Below are 15,958 nucleotides of genomic sequence, written 5' to 3'. Positions count from 1 at the left end.
TGCGTCTGGTGCTATCGGAGGATGGTTCCGGTCTCCCGATGAAGACCTAGGCAAATCGACCAACTGGTACTCTCTTGTTGTTATCGTTTTACTGTTTTGTTTCTGTTTATACCCTTATTGTTTCATAAATTTGTGATTTTTTTGTTTGTAATTAGATAATGCTTATATATGTTTATATATGTTTTCTGGTACAATTTTGAGTTTGGGGTAAGTAGATTGTCTAATATGCTTATATATGTTTAACCGTTTTCTAAAGTTCAGGGGTGTATATTCATATATTTTCATAAAGCTCTTAATTCAATTTCAGAAACACAATATGGGTGTATATTCATACATTTGTTAAAGATTTATTTATTTATTATATGAAACTCAAAATTCATTTTATTTTTTACCGCTAGAGTAAAAGCTGTTAACAGATCACTCATCCAATTAATTTTGAATTTACACCTTTTCACTTGTGATTATCCGTTATTCTCCTTTCTGAGTTATTTGTTGATTAATAATGTGCAAGCTGTAATCCGGTTGGCACCTATACACCCTTTCATGCTATTAGCCGTTTGTAATCTATTTATAAAATATACCAAGTTCAGATCAATTTTAGAGATATCAATATACCCACATCTATTGGCTCGTACAGAACATAGAAAGAAAAATATCATTCTTATACAATACATATTCCTTCTCATCTCCGTATATGATATATATCCATTCATATCATTCTTCCAAAAATATATACTTCTAAATTATATTATATCAATATTCAGTAATTTGTTGGTTATCGAGGAGTTATTGTCAGTTGCTTCCAAGGACGTGCGCCAAGAAGCAACAAATCCGGATAATCTTGGTTGCGGTTCCAAATCTTGCACGGTAGAGACAGAATTCGCTTAAGGACGGTGCTTTGCACGATCCGAGTAATAAAGTTTCATTATAATTTAATTTTCTGTTATTATCCGATTTTACATCAGTTTTGTAGATAAATCTCTAACAACATTAACTTCTGCTAAATCTTTTGATTAATTGGAAATGTGCTTGTAGGTGCCTTGTACCAATCTGTATGGACTTTGTGCCATCGGTACCAATCAGTACCGGTTAGGGATCTTGTATGATATGGGTGAAGACTAGGAGCTTTTTGTATAAGTTCGAAAATGTGGGTTCTAACATTGTCAAGTCAAAATTAGGAGCAAGTTATGAAATTGCAATTCTATGTAATATAGGGTTTTATTTGAAACTTTTCAAGTGCTAATGCAAGTTACTCACCATGCAGGTCACTTGACAACTCAAGAGTCAACCTTTAATTGACAACTCAAGGGACATATATTGGAGATCAGGAATGAAGTACGAGGTCTTGTGTGCTTAAGATTACTAAGTGTAATTTTTGCAAGTCATTTAGGTTTTGTTTAGTTATTGTGAAAACAAAAAATAGGAGTGTAATTATTGTTTAAGCACTTGTTAACAGGAGCTTTTGTACTTATTTCTTACAATATGAGATCTATGATTTTCATCTCTTCAACATGAATGGTTATATGCTTGTATTTTGGCATATGTATTTTTATATGCTTGTTTGATATATGATTCATCAAGTGCGGCAAATACAAGATATGCTAGTACAATTTAAAAGAATGTTGGTGAAAAAGCAGCAAATACAAGATATGCTAGTGCTATCTACGAGTATGATAAAACATATTGTTTCATTTGCAAAAACTTGAACCTGATTTCTAACCAAAATAAAATTGGTTTAATTACAAAAAAATCACCATTTAATAACCACTCACAGGATTGCAAGCTTTAATCTCAATATCTTACAAACAGTGTTGGCATCAGCTGGTACCACATATTTCAATTTTTTTCTTCTAATCCAATAGGTAAGAGTTTGTAGGAGCTAATGAGCTGACAGTGATATTTCCCATAATATCATATTTATTAGTACAATTTACCATATATTGACTTTGAAATTTGGTTGCATTTCGGCCAAAGCTTCAAGTACAGCCTCAGTAATTGTTATTGAGGCATGAACCAAGAATTAAAGACAGCTCAATCAAATAAGATACAAATGAACAAAATAATAATATTACATTACTCATCAATATTTCATATATCCATATTCCATAAACAACAAGTTCTGGCCTTCACTGCTCGAACCTGACGGATTGAGGCCATACTCACTGGTAGGCACACTGTACTGGCTGCTCTGGTAATCACCGCTCTGCATTGCCATTTTACGGAATTTCTTCATGTCCTCATTGTAGGTGCTTGATTCGTACTCTGAGCTGGTATACGAGCCGCCTAGTGATGTGTCTCCTTCCAGTGCACGGACCACCTATTACGACATAATGTATGCATATGTATGTACCAGGTGCATGCTTATGTATAAAAAGAAAGTTTTCGTGCAAAATCATTTTCAATTACGACATTTACTAATGGTTGCTGGCAATTTACATTTGCTGCATTCATAGAGCAATACAAATCATTGCTTTGCATATACACCTCATATTATTCTGACGAGGTACGATAGGCTACATGGAACATTTCACTAAATGGATGTTTGCCCATAATTTTTTACTTAATTGTTATGTACATTTTTAGCCATAATTCTTGTTGCAAGTTGTTTGCCTTTAATTTTTTACCAAATGGATGTTTGAACATAACATTTTCTACAAAATTGTTACTACCCAATTTGCACCTTCTGCGTGTATATAGCCATTCAAATATGAACTTTTCCTATCAGCATCATACAATTTCATGCGCTAAGACAAGCTACTTTGAACATTTAACCAAAATGGAGTTTACCATGCTCATGCAGGGTCGGCGCTTGGCAGAGTGACGCACACAAGCAGCTGCAACAGCAATCATTCGTGCCATCTCATTCTCTTTGTAGTTTTTCTGTAGCTTTGGATCCACCAACTGTTCATAGTTGCCATCCTCGATCCCACATTGCATCAAAGGCCTTGCCTGCATGAACAGTAGTATGTTATAAAGAGGGTGAAATAAAAAAAACTTTCGGATTCTGATGTTATAGAAAAAGCAAAAATAATTGCCATAAGTTGAAATTGAGGTTTTTTGTTAAATTATTATACCTTTGGACATGTCCTCATATTGTGGCCTTCCTTTCTTTGACAATAGCTACAAGTTCGACTCAAGGTATGGGTATACCCATGTCCAACTTAATTGCTTTTACACAGATCAGAGCTTAATGCGAGACTTTCAATATGAATTTTATTTTGAGATGGTTGAACCACAACACCAGCTGGTTTTTATACTATTTTTTTTTTAATTCATAGCACATAAGTTCACAGAAGTTCAAGCAAGGATATCAGAATTTAATACTAAAATTTCAGTTTAAAAAAACAAGTACCAGTACCACCCAGACTGATATGTTCATCCTTGGTTTTGACAAAGAATATTACAAAACTACGCATAATGTATACTCTTGGACAAGTATTAATCAATACATATATACCTCATTGAATAGTAATTTGCTTACCTATTACTACTATAGCTTTCACATCATTTCTGCTAAGCATCTCTATTTATAATTTTCCTTCATGCTGTACAGAACTGGGACAATATACAGAAAACAAAAAGGGCAAATTATATAAAAACTTGATTTCAAGTATACAACATTGTTAAGTTCCATGAAACTTTTGTCCGAGTTTGAAATTAGTTACCTAACTTGTGAAGAGATAATTATATCTTATTCTGTTAGAAGCAATTGGGATCAATTAATCCGAAACATAGAGACATGGAGAGAAGGAGAGAGACTTACATGATTCTGTTTCGATTCCCTGCAACGCGAAGGATAGAGATTCACTGGAGTCGGGGGAGAGACGACACAGGGAGCGGAGCTGACGGGAAGAGAAGAGAACAAGAGAGAGGCGGAGCTGAGCGAGCGAACTGGAGCTGGGCGGAGTTATCGGTGCGATCTCGAGCTGGGCGGGCCTGGACCCAGCTTAGTGGCCCGAGGAGAGAACGAGAGAGAGGCGCAGGAGGAGAGAACGAGAGAGAGACGCTGAGGGGAGGAAAGAGAAAATCAAAACCCTACGGAGTACAGACGGAGCATTTTTTCCGTTCCCTCAAATCAAATTAGCGCTTCATCAGGTACGAATCTCAAATCAGATCCAACGGCTAATAGATCTGGCAGCACTTTGCTGAAATGCTGCTGGCAGCAAATTAGTCATACTCTATATATATATATAGGTAGGCTAATATACATATATAGAGCAAATGGCCGATCCAAACCGTTAGATGTTAGCCTAACTCTATATATATATAATAAGCTGTTTCATTTTTATAAAGTGGCCTGCAATATGAATCACCAAAAGTGCAAATGCTACAGAACCGGGCCACTCTTCACCTGCCGGAAAATTTATAATTAATTGGGAGGAAGTCAAATTGCGTTGATTTTCTATAATTTCCTGATTAATATTTTAATCATTTTCAAAGAGTTGTTAAGACAAGTTATTTTGGTTGGACGGTTTGGATTGTAACGCAGAGTTAGTATTTTAATTATTTTCAGAATGGAACAGGCTCTTAGTTCAACAAGTGACTTTTTGAAAAATCTTGACCGTTCAACTCAAATAATACTGGCCCCTGCGCTATGCCCGACCCCTAATAGGCATCGGACATGACGGTCACGCGAAATGTGAGATATCTCAGAGAATACGCACTCAGTTCAAATGTTGAGTCAAGCTAAACTCGAATTTGTATCCTATGCATTAACTCAAAAAGAATATTTTGAGTTAATGCATCTGAACTGTTCAATACATTTTAATATCTGTATAAGTTAGATTAGTACTTAATATTAAAGAGTTCCTGCGTTATAAACGGAGAAACCGAATTGACTCTGTTTAAAATTAGATGGTTGAGATGTCGATACTATTTTGAGTTAATGCAAACAATGCGGACTCGCTAAACTCAGCAGCCCGACCTTTTCCTACTTGGGCTCTTTCGCCAAAGAGATAATATAATTTTGAGAAATTTAGATATACGTCGATCATAACTTCTTTATTTAAATATTGTCCCATCAAAACTTTAAATTTAGTTATTTTTTCATCTAAATTTACTTATTTTATTGATATACCAATTTCTTATTTAAATCACTTAAAATAAAGATTAGCATTAATAGAAAACTTAAACTGACTGCTTTGCCCTTCAAGATACTTTCTTAATCCCTTCCCTTTTCCTTTTAGGTTTCTCACTAAAATGGCATCCAACACTTTATCTTTAGCTTTGGCTCATTTTGAAGAACAACGAAGAAAAAGATGTAAAACATAATTAGAACACAAAACCAATAATACATTTTAACTCTACTCATTTAAGAATATACATAGATCAGAACAAAGTTATTTCTGATTGCATCTTCAACGAGGACCCCACCATATTAAGATTTAAAAGAGCAACAACATGTAAACCACTTCTCAAGAATAAGTCCAAATATACCCTATAAATTGAAAACACAAAGTAGAGCTTCCAATAAATTATTATTATCCTTTTAGTAAATTATTTAAGGTATATACAAGAGATTTCTCCATATGTATTTCGAATCGGCGATCTCTCACACAAAGAGTATTATTTTTGTTATTAGATCAAAAGTTGATTTTCATTTTCAATAAATTATTCATTCCTAAATAGAAAACTTCAAATCACAATTAATATTTGCACTGAACTTAACAACAATTACAATGTATACATTGCATGATGCATCCATCATGCTTCCCTTTCAGAAGAGTAAGAAATTAAGGGTAAATAAAAGAAAAAAGTAGCCATTCTATATCAGAAAAATGAAACAAGCACTAACCTGAAGACTAGACAATAACAGTGCCATGCAAAAAGGTTCGCAAATTGAGCTTTTAGTTAGCAAAACCTGAAGACTAGACAATAAAACTGTTTTTTTTTTTCATCACCATTAATTTCTATTTTTAAGTGATTTAAGTAAGAAATGAAAATTTTAATAAAATAAGTCAATTTAGATAGGAAAATAATTAATTTTAAAATTTTGATGGTGAAATATCTAAATCAAGAAGTTATGATGGTTATATATCTAAATTTTTCTATATAAAATTGCTTCTTTTTTTCGTCTTGATCCCATATTTCACGCTACCCCAAATTGACAAATTTTCTTCCTATAATCAATCACATGAGAACTCAAATCTGAAAACTCTGTCGCAAACAAACTCATAGGAGGAAGAATCATCGAGTCTCTTCCGATTCAACTTTTTTTTTTCCTTTTTTTTTCAACTCATTGATTCTAGATTGGCAACTGGCAAGCATTACAGAGAGAAAGAGACTATCTATGGATCTTTCAAGATCGAGAAAGCGAAAAAAGCAAAAGGAAACTGCTGCTTGTGATGAAAGTCAAGATTTCATCAGCAATCTACCAGAAGAAGTCAAAGTCATGATCCTTAATTTCTTACCTTTCCACGAGATGCTGTGCGGACATGCATTCTATCTTCTAAGTGGCGGTATACATGGACCTTGATACCAGAAATATCAATCAAACAATCTGATTTTGAATTCCCTTATTATGCGAGTTATCCAATAACTCGATCAAGGTTAGTCAAATTTGTTGATATACTTCTGTACCTCCATAATGGGCCGATTTTCAAGTTCGAACTTGATATTTGGAACCACAATAAAGACAACTACTTTCCAGATGCCTTTGACCGTTGGATCTCTCACCTGTCTAGAAGGAATGAGTTTCGCGAACTTTCTTTAAACATACGTTCTACGATTTTTATGTTGTATAACTTGCCAACAAGTCTTTTCTCTTGTCGTGGGTTGAGTATTTTGAAATTGAACAACTGTCACATCAAACTGCTGGGTTTGTGGGATTCAAGCTAATGCGTGGGCTTGAATTGGAAAGTTTTTCTATAAGCGGAGATGATCTCGAAAAGTTTGTGTCCAGTTGCCCCATTTTGGATGAGTTGGTATTGAAGACAGGAAGGTTCTTACTTAACAATCCCAACATTTGTGCCCCAAAGCTTAACAAGTTGATAATTCACGGTAGATTTAAGGGCCTTATGTTGAAAACACCATGTCTTGTTAAGGCATGTTTTGATCTTGAAGATGTGCCAGTTGGGATGAATGCTCGTGCCAATTTGGTCGAAGCACTAGGTGCACTACCAGAGGTTGAAGTTCTTGGCCTCCATCAACAGTTTCTTGCGGTAAATAATTCAATTTATTTAAAGTTTGAACCTCACAATTGATAGTTAAGTTGTTAATAGTTTATTCAGGTTCATCCCAATCTGTATAGACCCAGGAGCTGGGAGTCAAACACACAATGAAGATCAATTTTATAGTACTCATAACATTTTACTCTAAATTATATAGAAAATTATAAATAAAAAAAAAATGGTTGTCAATTGACCCCGTTTATATTGAATGGATCCTCCCATGTATGTATAGACTCATATCCCAGTTTTGGTTATTTGGGTCCTTTTCTTGTGGGTTTAGTGGGTTTATTTGGGTCCTTTTCTAGTTACATCTTTCAGTATTATTTTCAACTATTTCATATTCTATCTTTTTGTCACTATTGTCCGCGGCATCTTATTGTGCTGTGGACAGTATCTTGCAGTTGGCTCTCTTCCTGATCGACTTCCAGTGACACTCAATAAATTGAGAATGTTGGCACTGGATGTAAATCTAGCTTCCCCTGAGGAGGCATCTGTTACCCGGTTACTTCTTCTAAATGCCCCCAATCTGCACGAACTGAAATTGGTGCGTTTATTTTCCAAATGAATTTTGGAATCATTTCCCAGTTTGACACTTTCGCAACTCAGTTACTAACTTATCGGGTTTAAGATGTTGAGGTGGCACCTTTAATCAAAAAGTTCGATTGAGAGTTGTACAGTAACAAACAAAATGACCAAGTTTTCACATGCCTTTATATTGTTTTCCCATTAATCTTCTATCTAAAATGTTTTCACTTTGTTCTCTCAGAAAAACAGTACTGGGGACACAACACTGACCTGTGTTGGACTGTGGCAAATTTGTTCAGATCATTTGTTTATGAGTTTTCGTGTAGTTAAGCTTCGCAAATTTTTCATTTCTGCTCCAGATCAGATTGCGTTTCTTCAATTTATATTGGGTTCTACACCTTTGCTTGAGAAACTGACAATTAGGGGAAAAGATAAAGATGCCAAAGAGAAGGAAGCTGTTGTTGAAATACTTGAACAGATTCCGAAGATATCGATAAATCTCGAAATATCCTTTGAGTGAACCATTAGTTTTTAGTTTTTTTTTCTGAAGAGGTTGTTCTAGTACTTCATGCTCTTCATATCTCATCATGTCTCACATTTTATATCTTTGTTTTCAAAGTTCAAACTACCGATAAAATTTATTATTTTTTTAGATGGGTAGAAAATCACTGTTTTTGAACGGTTCATAAACAGTGATTTTGTACCTAACTTAAAAAATAGTAAATTTTTTTCAAAACTTATAAAATTTCATCTCCAAGCATATTTTAGTATGGATATCATGTTGAGCGGTTGAGATCGACAGTTTCGAGTTTGAAAACGAAGATATAAAATATGATATATGAAAGGCATGAGGTATCAGAACTCTTCTCTTTTATGAAATACAAATAAGTAAAAAAAAAAATTGTGGTGATGATTTTTTTGAGTTTTCATGTTGCTAACACCTGTTTGTTGTACCAGTTATATTGAAGTATTGATATTGTCATGTATTCATGGATGATTAATTAAGGAGAGATTAATATGGTCAGAAAGTTGGAAATAAGCAATGCTGCTTGTTGAAGTTATAAGGTAAATTATTGTTATAAATGCAGCAGATTTCTTGAAGCTTTTGGACTATCCCTGTACCATTTGTGTTTATTGGAGATGCAAAGGTGAAATGGTAAAAGATTTGCTATAGAGCACTTGCAATTTATGAAGTAGAGCCTTCTACCATCTATTTTTTTTCTTTAGAGAAATTTAGATATTTCCTCATTAAAAATTAAAAATTAGTTATTTCCCATCTAAATTCATTGATTTTATTAATATATTCATTTCTAAATTTTTCTACTAAAAAATATAGATTAATAATGATTAAAAATTAAATTGACAATTTTATCCCTTTTAAAGTTTTGTAATTTTGTATCAGTCCTCCATCTCTCTTCTTTCTGTTTCACTATTTCTCTTCTAAGAGGAGGCAGCTTCAACTGAGCTCTGCCCCTCTGAAACAAGGATATTTTTGTTACTGCAGAAATTTGAAAAAAATAACTCTACTAACAACAAAAAAAAGGCCAGAATGAAATAATTCAACACCATAGATTACTAGGGCAAAATCTTGCGATGTTATTCATCATTATAATTAGATAAATATTATGAACTTCACTATTTTTAATAATATTTTTATATTTTTCTTATAAATATCCAATCTGTCAATATTTGTATCTGTCTAATATTCGATCCGTATCAGTTGTATCCAGAAAATTAAAAAGAGATATGAATATTGTTTTATCACTGTCTGCTCCGTTTTCACCCCTATTTAGCCCATTTATATTTTTTTTATTATATACTTCTATAATTAGCAAGTTACAATATTCTTAAATATTGTGCAAAAAAAAAAAAAGCACATCTAACTAATGAATGTTGTCTTTCAAAAAGATGTGGCAAGATTGCAGAACGCAACGACATTTGTCATTTGGAGAGAAAGGTGCAACAAGATATTTAGTGGAAAACAAAAAGAACCTCAGTACCTTGTGAGTGAGATAGCCGGAGAAGTATGAGCTTGGTTTGGATCCAACAATTGAAAGGCAACAGCATACCAGAAACATTAACCGAGTTTTACGACTTCTTTTATAATTCTTCTTGCATTTACTTCTGTACCAGTATTTTCACTTCTTTTTAGCATTTTTCTTATTTACATCTTTCTTCTTTCAAAAATGTAAAACTGACACAACTTGTGTCATGATTAATAAAAATTGAAAGCTAGACTTCCACATTTTCTTGTCAAAAAAAAAAAAAAACACTAATGAATGCTGTCTCTTATACATTTATTGATAAAAGTATAACCATAAAATCTATGAAATAAAATTAACTATATCAAAGACATTTAAAATATTTAATTGTATGAAAAATAACGAAAATTAGTTTATGATGGAAGCATATTCTTTTTTGCTTTTTTTTCTAAATCGAGTCAATATAAAGTGGGTAGAAATTTTTGTATGAAAATTTCAAATTTGTAAAAAAGAAAAAAAAAACCAAGAAACACATACAATAACTTATCTTTGATAGTGTGTCATTAATATAAAGAATTCTCTAAAATCGTTTATTTTGAGTTTAAGATCTAAAGGCAAAAAGAATGAAAATCTTGATAACAGTTTTTATTTTTATTTTTATTATAAACTTTAGATTTGCAGATTTTGCTAAAAAAAACTTTATATGGATAAATTTTGTCATCAAACAATGAACACGAAAATGTGTTGTCTTTATATGTATGACTATTTGCTTTGTGTCATCATTAATATTAAGATGCAATCAATATCAATTATATTAATTTATTCGCATTATATGATCAAATATTAAAGTTCAAGCAACATAAATACATTTCATTTAATTTGAACAATTATTTTTGAATTTGTTGGACAGATTCCCAAAACCAAAATACATGGCTATTAAAAAATGTTGTGAATACATCCAAAATATATTCCAAAAAATAAGAAAATGTTTTACAAAAAAATTATCCCAAATTGATATATGTAAAGAGAGATATACATGTTTAAAACATTGTTTTTCAATTAATATAGTAGTACTAACCTGCAAAAGAGTTTTTCAATTAAGTTTATTTATAGGGGCTTCTGTAAGCTTACAATTGCAAACACTTTTCCGTCAACTGTTACATCGCTGGACCTAGGGGTGTCAATGGTACCTTTTTAGCCGTTTACCCGACCCGTATCGTATTCGATAAGGTGGGTATGGGTAAAGTTTTTTTTTCGTTAGCTTATTGGGTATGGGTATGGGTAAGGATTTTTTTTCGTTAAATAAATGGGTAAGGGTATGGGTAATGACTATTTCGTACCCGTTACCCTATAGGGTAATTATAAAATCCAAATATATATTAAATTCAATTTCCAACCCACTTAAATGTATACTCAATTCAATTTTCAACCCACTTAATTGTATATTCGTGTTTTTAAATTTTTATTCTTTAAAAAAAATAATTTAGTTGGAATTGATTGCACATTTATTTTATTTTTTTATTAGAAATGCAATTATATATGTGTTAAAATGAATAAGTTTTTGATGTTTAATTTGTAAAATATAATAAAACTAATTATTATACTAGTATTATCCGTTATTCACCCGCTACCGTTTCGTTACCCGATAATATTAACGGGTAAGGGTAGGGTAGGGTAAGATCAATTTTTAATGGGTATGGGTAGGGTATGGGTAAGGTCAATTTTAATGGGTATGGGTATGAAAATGTCTCCACCCGACCCGTACCGTACCCATTGACACCCCTAGCTGGACCGTCGACTGTGCTACCTTTTGTGTTACGGACAAAACTACTTCTAAGTTACTGTTTTGTTCGCAAGGCTATACAGAACCAATCGCATCCTCTGTGATATCTCAACTTTTGCGTTTTTTTTTGGGAAATTCCCAACCGTTCAAATACGTTCTGCACGAATCTCAAAGCAACATGCTATCCCGAATAGAAACCGGACACGTCGGTCATGCAAAAGTTGAGATATCTTATAGGATACGCACTCATACAGAACATATTACCAAAGACGAAAAAGGATAAAACACGGAAGCATTCCCTTCGTGTTGTGTTTTGACCAGTGTTCTAAATAGCGCGCTATAGCGTTTTTGGACCCTAAACATTAAGCTAGGCATAATAACGCGCTATTTGAGCTACGGATGCTATAGCGGTAATAGCGGTCCGTTATAGCGCATAGCGTGTAGCACAAATAGCGCCCGCTATGCAACATTTGTTTTTTTTTTCAATTTATATGAGCTTTAAATAAAGGCTCAGATTAGATTTTAATTGTAATTTTTTTTTTGCAATTGACGTACTAAGCTTTATATTAAACTATTAAATATTTAATGAGAGATCCATCAAACGAAATCAAAATAAGGAAGCTACAGCGCGCTATGTAACATGAGTTTTTATTTTTTATTTTCAATTTATATGGGTTTTAAATAAAAGCTTAGATTTAATATATTAAGATATTTCTTGAAGTAACAAAATGATACTTACTATACAGTAGTTTGAATATTTTGAATATATTAAGATAGTTAATTATGCCATGATGTCTAGGTTATTTTGAAATTTAAATAGAAAAAAGATATATTATGTCATGATGCTGAATATATTTTGAATAGAAAAAGATTGATAGTTTATGATATTAGTATTACTATGGATATTTTGAGTCGCAATTTCGACTTTGTATTAGTTCAATATAAATATTATAATTTTTTAATCAATTTGATATTATTTATTGTTCTATGAGACTTAGATAATGTTGATATTTAGTACAAATATATGATATATTTTTTATAAAAATAAGAAAACGCTATGTAGCATATCTTTCGTTATAGCGATGCTATTCGCTATAGTTTTTTTTGTAGGCTTCCCGCTATAACGCGATAAACGTTATTTAGAACCTTGGTTTTGATTGAAGGAAAGGTTCGGTGCGGCCCAATGGGAGCATGTGGTCTCCACACATTTTCAACCTTCTCTCTCTATTACTCACTACATAATTGTCAACATTGTCTTTGCCACAAAGAATGATAGATAAAAAATTTAATAAAAATAAAAAGGGAAAAAAATTATTTGCCACCTCAAAACTTGAAAAATACTAAATTGCCATCTCAAAACTCAAAATTTCTTATTTGTCACTCTAAAATCATCAAATTTACCAAATTGCCACAATATACATTTAATATACATATTTAATTAAAATTATTCTGAAAAGTATTGTATAATAAAAAGTATTTTTGTATTTTCCAATTTTACCCTTCAAGTACAGATGAAATTTCTCTCCAGTAACATTCCGCCTCTTTCTCTCTTTCACCCTTCTCTTCGCCTAACCCCAAACCCTTCTCTTCGCACATTCCCTTTCCCTTCCGTCGGAGGAGGCTGGAGGTCTGGCCGCGGAAGCACCACCTGGGCCGCCACCTCTGAAGAGTCCATCGCCTCTGCCTTCGCCTCTCTTTCACCCTTCCAGAACCCTCTGAAGAATCCGAACCCTCAAAATTGTAAGCTCGCACCCCTTGTTGCTTCACCTCCAAATTACAACAACGTCAATTCTGCAAATTTAGCATGAAATTTTTTGTTTCCAGGCAACTCCATTACTTAAAAGCACTCAATCTAAAAGCAGCTTGACAGATATCCTCTTAAAGAAACCATCTTCATCTCCAGGCTCTGGTGGGAACTGAGAACAAGTACTTATACACAATTCAATTAGAGGACTTTAACGCAGAAATTTTCCAAAGGTTTACCTATTCTGTTTCTGCCATGAGATCCACTTCCCAGAGCCTGAGTGAAGGTAATTTTCAGAATTTTGCAGGGGTCTATAATGTGTTGGTAGTTGATCAGTTCTGGGTTAGGTTGAGCACCCATCTAATAGTAAAATGGCTCGGGTCCCAACCTGTTAAACTGTCATGCTATTGTTGTGGTTCCGTATTGCCTAACTGCAAAAGTTAATTTGTATGGTATGCATTTAATTGTCTCTGTTTATTTTACTGGTTAAAAAATCTTATATATCTTCTAATGATAAACATTGGGATAGTGGAGTTGTGCCTTCAAACATTGTGATACCAGAGTTCAACAAAATGGAAATTAATGCCAAGCATGTAGATCATATTAGTTTGTCATGCCAGGTCGGGTTATTGTGTGCTAGTTTTTTTTCTCTCCCATTGCCTGTTTTGAATTGGTTAAATGTTTTTAACTATTTTGTAGTTTATCCGTTACAAGTGAAAGTAGGGGAGCTGAAAGGAAGGTTAAATGAAGTAATCAGCTACTGTGATGCACTCTGCAAGAGGATTTCTTCTTTAGAACCAGAAGCCTTAGGCGCTACAATAACTCCTTTCTCACCAAGCATTGCAATGGAAAATAAGGATTCAAAATTAACAGAAAATAAACTAGAAATCCCAAATTCTGATGTTTAGTAATTGTTTTTAGTTACCTTTTTTGCTTTTTATATGAAATGAACTTCAGATAATGTATACGACACCACTCCCATTTTTTTAGGAGGGCATTTGATTTTTTTGAAAAAATTCGTCTTGGTATAATGATAAAAGGGAAAAAAAATATGCTATGTCATTAAAAGAGAAACAAATTCATCATGGATGTCAAAGGTTTTGCAAAGGTCAGACTTCAGAGGCTTTTAGCACTGACAATTTCATTGCATAAAAAAAAGTCTATACATCATACTGAACTAAATAATTACATAAATACAATTCCTCATTACAATAGCCCTAGGCAAGGGTAATTGCTCGTGTTGCCCCCTATTTATTTCCAACTCCTTTAAAGATTGTGGTACCAGTTATTAATTTCGGTACTGGTATGGTCAATGAGCATCGCCATTGTCATGCTCTCTTGTTGGAAGATCCTCCTGTTGCACTCATACCACAGGGCTGAACATCCCACTATCTAGTGTCCCACAACCATTTTGCCGATGGTAGCATGTTTTGTCTTTGGTCACACCAGAATTCCATAATTGTCAATCTGATAACAGGATCGATCTGGATGCTGTGTTGCCCAATTACACCCCTCCAAACTACTCCGGTTTTAATTACATTGATGCAATATGTGATCTCGTCTCCAAAACGGTGCCTTGAATGCTTCACCTCAAAGTTGAAAGAACACGAGAAAGAGAACAAGAAGATAGTAATATTAACTTTATGGATGTCTCAAATGCTTCACCTCCTGATAAAACTAACTTGTCTAATGGACCTGCTTCAAGCAGTACAGGTACACTCTAAATAAGTAGTACCAGTGTGAATGAATTACTTAACGAAATAAACTAAATAAATAATAGATTTCATAAGTCGTATCCATCCGAATATTAATCAAGACAATGTAATAATTGCATCTTCCCATAAGGAGGGATTTGATCTCAAGTATCTATTACCAAATTTCTCTCTCACTCACACAAAACCCAATCACTGAATCAATGCAAAAATGATTAAAGAGTAGACTTTTTACCGGGGGGAAGTCATCAACGTTGAGTAAGGCATCTCCCAGTGTGGAATTGTCGTGCACCATTTGTACAATAGCGAGAGAATGGGAGAGGAGGGTTGGGGTTATGAGGAGAACTGCGAAAGAGAAGGAGGTGGTGGCATGGTCGTGGCAGAGACAGATGCCGCCATTAATTTCGGGGTGTGCAGGGTGGAGAGCGACGGAGACGAAGAGAAGGGTGAAAGAGAGGCAAAACCCTATGGGAAGGGAAGGAGAATGGAGACTGGAGACAGAAATTTGATCCCTTCAAATGAAGGGTAAAATTGGGAAATACAAAAATATGTTTTATTATACAATACTTTTCATAATAATTTTAATTAAATATGTATATTAGATGTATATTGTGGCAATTTGGTAAATTTGATGATTTTAGGGTGGCAAATAAAAAAATTTGAGTTTTGAGGTGACAATTTGATATTTTTCAAGTTTTGGGATGGCACGGAGGAAGTTTTCCCAAATAAAAAATCACAGAGGACAAATAGAATTCAGATCCAGGTACCTGAGGTGTAGTAGGTAAATCCGGACCATTTTTTTAACTTTACACGAATCTCAAAGCATACCAATATAGTTTCTGTACGCACTGGATTGAGTTTGGTTCGGATTGGAATAATCTAGACCGTTTATTTGGCACTGGATTGAGTCTCAGGTACCTGAGGGGACACGGAATCGAGAAAAAGACGATGTCTTCCTAGTTCGTTCCTACTTTAGCCGACATTTTTATTTTTACCCCATTAAAAAATTATTTTAATAATAATAACCAAAGTTTAGCAACGAT

General features: G+C 33.6%; 2 protein-coding genes across 2 annotated transcripts; one reads left to right on the top strand and one right to left on the bottom strand.

Annotated features, from left to right (window-relative positions):
• Positions 1–2,031: 2,031 nt before the first annotated feature.
• LOC144550592 (proline-rich receptor-like protein kinase PERK1) lies at positions 2,032–4,001 on the bottom strand. The gene is made up of 4 exons (XM_078298592.1): positions 3,764–4,001; positions 3,482–3,555; positions 2,788–2,949; positions 2,032–2,317 (listed from the first exon to the last, which is right to left on the bottom strand). The coding sequence occupies exons 3-4, from the start codon at positions 2,935–2,937 to the stop codon at positions 2,081–2,083; spliced, it is 387 nt and encodes a 128-aa protein (XP_078154718.1). The 5' UTR covers positions 2,938–2,949; positions 3,482–3,555; positions 3,764–4,001; the 3' UTR covers positions 2,032–2,080.
• A 2,835-nt stretch (positions 4,002–6,836) lies between these two features.
• LOC144548233 (F-box/FBD/LRR-repeat protein At1g13570-like) lies at positions 6,837–8,214 on the top strand. The gene is made up of 3 exons (XM_078296931.1): positions 6,837–7,160; positions 7,561–7,713; positions 7,936–8,214. The coding sequence occupies exons 1-3, from the start codon at positions 6,837–6,839 to the stop codon at positions 8,212–8,214; spliced, it is 756 nt and encodes a 251-aa protein (XP_078153057.1).
• Positions 8,215–15,958: the final 7,744 nt, after the last annotated feature.

This window comes from Carex rostrata, chromosome 2 (assembly GCF_964058835.1).
Source record: "Carex rostrata chromosome 2, lpCarRost1.2, whole genome shotgun sequence".
In the NCBI taxonomy this organism is placed as follows: domain Eukaryota; kingdom Viridiplantae; phylum Streptophyta; class Magnoliopsida; order Poales; family Cyperaceae; genus Carex; species Carex rostrata.
The sequence above is the reverse complement of the archived record's forward strand: the minus strand, read 5'-3'. Positions and strand labels throughout refer to the sequence as shown.

Excerpts from the sequence above, each read along its gene's own strand:
- LOC144550592 (XM_078298592.1), bottom strand. The coding sequence starts at position 2,937 with ATGCAATGTGGGATCGAGGATGGCAACTATGAACAGTTGGTGGATCCA. Across the intron at positions 2,318-2,787 it reads GCCGACCCTGCATGAGCATG|GTGGTCCGTGCACTGGAAGG; the intron begins GTAAACTCCATT and ends ATGTCGTAATAG.
- LOC144548233 (XM_078296931.1), top strand. The coding sequence starts at position 6,837 with ATGCGTGGGCTTGAATTGGAAAGTTTTTCTATAAGCGGAGATGATCTC. Across the intron at positions 7,161-7,560 it reads TCCATCAACAGTTTCTTGCG|TATCTTGCAGTTGGCTCTCT; the intron begins GTAAATAATTCA and ends TGCTGTGGACAG. Across the intron at positions 7,714-7,935 it reads ATCTGCACGAACTGAAATTG|AAAAACAGTACTGGGGACAC; the intron begins GTGCGTTTATTT and ends TTGTTCTCTCAG.